Raw genomic sequence first — 6,000 nt, forward strand, 5'->3', positions numbered from 1 at the left:
CTTTTTTACTGGCCACTCAATTCCACTGTGACAGTTCTAGTATCATTCAACGAAAGTCTACAGTCAGTAGTGTATAATACCCAGTCCATTCAATACTACTTGGAGGTGACTTTAACCTACCGAGTATAAACTGGGATATCTATGGTTTCATTGCGGGGAAATGAAAATGGAGAGTTTTGGGAAATAGTTTTGAACAAGTTTTCCAAAAACCTGTCTTGAGCAGCTAGTTCAGCAGCCCACACACAATGGAAATATCTTAGACCTTGTAGCTATCATACTGATGGCATCAGTATAGAGACAGGAATTAGTGATCATGGTATCATAGCGACTATGACTGTGAAGGTTTATATATCAGTCAAGAAGGCTAGGAGGAAGTGTCTGCTAAAAAGAGCAGATAAGCAGTTGCTAGCATCTCACTTTGACAATGACTTGCAATCATTCAGTTCCAGTACAGTGACCATAGAAGAATTAGGGCAAAGTTTAAACAGACTGCAAATTGTGTTCTGGACAAGTGCGTGACTGGTATAGTGCCCTTGGATCAAAAGAGAATGTGCAAATTGGGGACAGGTAAAGATTACTGGAGATTCTTTCATATGTGGAAAGATCTATGGCCAAAACAACAATTACCATCATCATATATTACCATGAGATTTGGCCAAGAATCTGGGAAATTCTGGTCCTACATAAAATCAGTAAGCAGGTCTAAGGCGTCTATCAAGTCATTCATTGAGCAATCTGGTGTGCCGTTAAAGTTTAGCAAAACAAAAGCCAAAGTTCCAAATTTTGTGTTTAAAAAAACATTCACGCAGGAGAATTATACAGAGTCCCACATGGATGACATGGTAATAAGCGATCCTGCTGGAGAGAAACAACTAAAGGAGTTGAAAATAAATGTCACCATATCCGGATGGAATCCCAAAATGGTTTACAAAGAATACTCTATTGCAGTCACCCCTTACTTTACCATTTACCGCAAATCTCTCACTCAGCACAAACTCCCAAGCAACTGGAAAGAAGTGCAGGTGACTTCTTGACTCCTGTATATAAGAAGGGTAAAAGGACAAACCCACGGACCCATAAGATCCATTTGCTGCAGAGTTCTAGAACATATTGTGAGTTCGAATACAATAAATTTCCTAGACACTGAAAAGTTTATGTCCATGAATCAGCATGGTTTTAGAAAGCATCACTCGTGCAAATCTCAGCTTGCCCGTTTTTCACACGATACACTACAAACTATGGACGATTGGCAACAGGCTTATTTCATATTTCTAGCTTCCCGAAAAGCGTCCGACATGGTGCCCCACTGCAGACTGTTAATGAAGGTATGAACATATGGATAAGGTTTCCAGATATGCGAGTGACTTTAAGACTTCTTAAGTAATAGAACCAAGTATGCTGTTCTCAACAACCAGTGTTTATCAGAGAAAAGGGTATCACGAGAAGTACACCAGGGAAGTGTGATAGGACTGCTATTATTTTCTACACACATTTTAAAAATGATTTGGCGGACAGGATGGGCAGCATTCTGTGGTTGTTTGCTGATGCTCCTGTGGTGTATGGAAAGGTGTCGATGATGAGAGACTCCAGGATGATAGAAGATTACTTAGACGAAATTTCTAGGACAAAAATGTAAGTTAATGCAGACAAGTAGGGAAAACAAGCCCATAATGTTTGGATACAGTATTAATAATGTCCTGCTTGATGCAGTCATGCCATTTCATTATCTGGATATAACTTTACAAAAGACATGAAATGGAATGATTGGGGTAGGGAAGGTGAACACTTGACTTCACTTAATTGGGAGAATTTTAGGAAAGTACAGTTCTATTGTAGAGGAGTGCACATGCAACTATTCTTGAGTACTGCTCAAATGTTTACGATCAGTACCAACAAAAGGAAGACACTGAAGCAATTCAGAGATGGGCTTCCAGATTTAAACAACTTGGAAATATTATGAAGATGCTTCAGCAACAACTCAAGATGGGAATCCCTGGAGGGATGATGACATTCTTTTCAAGGAACACTACTGAGAAAATTTAGGGAAATAGCATTGAAGCTTACTGCAAAACAATCCAACCTCCGTGAACACATTTTCGCATATGGGCCATGAAGATAAGAGAAATTAGGGCTCACACAGAGGCATACAGACTCTCTCTTTCCCTCACTATCTGCGAGTGGAATAGGAAAGGAAATGACTAGTATTGGTACAGGGTACTCTCCGCCAGGAACCAAATGGTGGCTTGCAGAGTGTGTAAGTGGGTATAGATACAGATTCATCTTTTCTGTACGTCCCATCAACAAGGGGAACCTTTAGGAATGTGTAACAAGTCAAGGTAGGTCTACAAATTAACAAAAGGAAAGCAAATGGTAGAAAATGTGTTTTGAATTACTAATAAATTATCACCATACTTATTGATGCCATTCATGCTTATACCACCTAAACTGAATCGAGCAAATTAGAAATGTACAATAGTGGGAGCAGAATTGTTGCTCAGTTTTCCTCTCACCTGATTCTCTAAATTTAGCCAACATTATTTAGCAAGAGAAACAGTGGCTTTTCAGTCAGCAGTGCACATAGCAGAGGAAGGCACTACACGCACTGAATGAAGTTTTCCAAATGACAGGGATAACAAACACATTAGTGATTAAAAAGATGAAGTTGAAACTATTTCTAGTTTTAATTGCAACCCTGTCAACTTTACAGAGATACTGTTAAACACTATGATGGCAGCCAAAACATGAATGTTTATTGATGACTATCCTTGGTGTTTTCATAAGCATAAATTCTAATACAGCTCTGACACTAGATTATCTGGACACTTAATAGCCTTCTCAGCAATGCTTTAGCACCAATATAACAACACTTTTGAATAACTCATTAAATATTTGATAATACAAAGTTATATTTTCCAAGTGTATTCACCAGTTTCTCGCTTTACAAATACGGATAATTTTTGTACCTCACAAGGAAGATTGAATTTAAGAGATGAATCTGGATGCTGTGTGTGATGAAGTATGATACACTACACGTAAGTACTGACTCTGTGCAAAATGCTATATACATGGAGAAAGCACAGGAACCCACATTAAGTTCATAAAGCACACTTCTAAACAGATTAATTTTAACACTTAACTTTTGATCTATGTATGTAACTTGCTATCACATTTACATCAGTTACGCAGGATTTCATAAGCACGGCAGGTGTAATGGCCTCTTCTGCAGAGTAGACAGTGGGGTGTGGCACCCTTCTGCTGGAAAGTGGTATTGGGAGGCAACTGTGGAACTACACAGTTCACCAACAGGTTACGCCCTATCATTGTAGACTACATAAAAAAGGATGACTAATCACACCATGTTTATGTAATCCCAACCAACAGCAAAAACACACCATCTACAGTGTTCCTCATGGGGCATTTGAAACCAAATGTGCTGTTTCTCGATAAGTTCTGTACCACTGATAAATGGATTTACGTGTGGGAGAATCCAATTTCTTACATGCCTCGAAATGAAATGATCTTATGGTGTTGTTGGCCAGGATGTCCCATTTGGGTTTGGCTGCCAAGTGCAAGTCTTATTTCATTCGACGTGACATTGGGTGACTTGCAGTTGATGAGGACAACACAACACCCAGCCCATGAACGGAGAAAATCTCCCACTCGTCCGGGAATCGAACAAGGGCCCAGTGCATGGGAGGCAAGCATGTTATCACCAAGCTAAGAAGGCAGACTACATGTCTCAGAACACGTGTTATGAATTTAACTCTGTTGACCATAGCATACACTACACCTTCTGTTATGGCATCCACACGCTGACTGCCAGGAGTAAGTCAATTTGTGCACAGATGCCATAAGACTCAATGCTGTTCATGGAAATGATGTGGATCACATTATGGAGACTATGTCTATCGACTGCATATTTACCCAATAATGCAACATGTCAAGTTCTTTTGTCATAAGCATTTTTGGGTCGACAGAAGCGTCCGATCCAACGCGTCGGATTTGACCCGTGACGTAAGGGTGTTGTCGTGTGTGACGTCATGACGGTGCGGAGTTTGGTTTGAATGTGGCTGTCTCCAGTTCTGTTTTATCTTATTTTATTTACTTTTACTGATCTGTTCGTTCTATCTCGTGAGATTTTTTTTTTAAATTTAAAAACACTTATTACTTATTTTAATTATCTGTTTCCTCCAATTTCTGTTTTAGTTTATTATATTTATCTTTCTGATCTGTTCGTTCTATCCCGTGAGATTTTTCTTTTTTTTAAAGACAAAAAACACTGATCAGCTACTGAAGCATCTTTATCTTCTATGGGTTGCAGGGGTTACAACCCCTGGGGAGATGGGTGGGTATTCATGCATGGCTGACTTCACTTACACGTTGTAGCTACGCAAGGCGTCTAAATTTGTTTATATTTAGTATGCCCCCCACCCAAAACACCCCATTTCCCGCGCTTGTCATTAGGCTTATTGTAGAAAGTGTGTGTGTTTGTTTTTGTTTCCGCCATATTTGTGACGTCATGGGTCAAAGACGGGTGGGATCGGACGCTTCCGTATTTCCGCATTTTTATGTATAAATGTCTAGTCCAGACACCTCCTAAATTCCCTGTGCCCACCCGAATAAGCCAGGTTTCGAGATTGTATCAGCAAGCCAATTAACTGTTCATAGACAGCACTCACAGCCACATACAGTAAACAAAATATTTTGTTTACATGACAGCGATCACTGTATTCGAAAGTAAGCAAAATGCCTCTATCTTTCTTACATGGTTGCGATCAGTACCTACTTCAGAAACAAGAGTTATGCAAATATAATTTGAAAAATGGTAACATACCTGCATATGAATTTGGTGATATACGCCTCTTTTTTGGGCTCTTCGTCAGTTCTTCCCGACAGTTTCCCTTTCTTTTTATTTGCAGACGCTCATTTCTTTCTTTCAGCGGTGAAACAGGTACAGGAGACCCAAACTGTATAAAAAATAGTCAGCCATGGAACATTACAGCATCCATCGAACATTACAGACTCGGCGAAAACAGCAGAACAATATTGATGACTGTGGATTCAAGTTTGGTTTACAGAATGAAGACGTTTATCAGTTATAGGCATGTAGACGTGATGTACGGCTATTACATAAGTTATATGAAAAGCTAGTCAATAAAACTCAAACACCAAAAGTATACGTCAAATCAACAAAACTTTCATTACGGAGACAAACTAGTGATCCGAGAACTAAGGTAGACTGACTTACACAACTTCCATTCACGTCCATTGTAAACAAACAAGCTTCACATCCGCCACACCGTTTGACAGTATGTTTCTCATCAAGTGTTATCTTATTTCCCGCCTAAACCAAACATCTTCAAATAGTATTTCCTATCGACCGTTATGATGCGTGAGAAATATTTGTATTAAATTACGTTAGTGGTTCATATTATAGATTGTAAAAATCAGAATTTCACGGAACTGATGATCAACTAAAAGCTCTGAAAACAAGAGAAATATTTCATACAAAAAAGGATAGCTTTGGAAAGGAATCCAATAGCTGCCTAGATGATACACGGTAAGTTTTCGATGGTTGGAGCTGAGAACTTGAACAATGACGGAAAGTTACGTACAAACCGTTGTTGCATCACAGTAAAACTACTGAACAGAATTTTTTGTAATCATACGGAACTCTTGATGTTAGCATAAAACAAAATGTTTTGTTGTGCTTAGGTACTGGAATATGCGATATGTAGGTTCACTTCATCAATGTTTCATTTACTTACATACATTGGCATATCTCAAGAAGTTTATATATCAAAAATGAAAGTTCTAAGAAATCTTCTAATAGTATAAGCACATTTTCGTTTACAAGTTACGTCACGTCAAAACATTCCACAATGCATTTCAAACGGCAGCCTTCACACAGGCCGTCAACAGACCGTCACGTCACGTTACATCACGTTAGGATTTGTCGGGAAGACAGTCTTCACAACGTCTTCGCCTGCTTGCATCGGA

The 6,000-nt window shown here is 39.1% G+C and overlaps 1 protein-coding gene across 3 annotated transcripts in view; it reads right to left on the minus strand.

Moving 5' to 3' along the window:
* The window catches only part of LOC124711903 (DNA replication ATP-dependent helicase/nuclease DNA2-like), a 151,628-nt gene extending 146,291 nt beyond the window's left edge, over positions 1–5,337 (minus strand). For all 3 annotated transcript variants that reach the window (XM_047242154.1, XM_047242153.1, XM_047242152.1), the window contains exons 1-2: positions 5,249–5,337; positions 4,835–4,967 (exon numbers count right to left, since the gene is read on the minus strand). In XM_047242154.1, the coding sequence (XP_047098110.1) occupies positions 4,835–4,967; positions 5,249–5,269 (154 nt within the window). In that variant the 5' untranslated portion in view covers positions 5,270–5,337. The remainder of the gene's footprint in view (positions 1–4,834; positions 4,968–5,248) is intronic.
* Between the last annotated feature and the right edge of the window lie 663 nt (positions 5,338–6,000).

This window comes from Schistocerca piceifrons, chromosome 8 (genome assembly GCF_021461385.2).
Source record: "Schistocerca piceifrons isolate TAMUIC-IGC-003096 chromosome 8, iqSchPice1.1, whole genome shotgun sequence".
In the NCBI taxonomy this organism is placed as follows: domain Eukaryota; kingdom Metazoa; phylum Arthropoda; class Insecta; order Orthoptera; family Acrididae; genus Schistocerca; species Schistocerca piceifrons.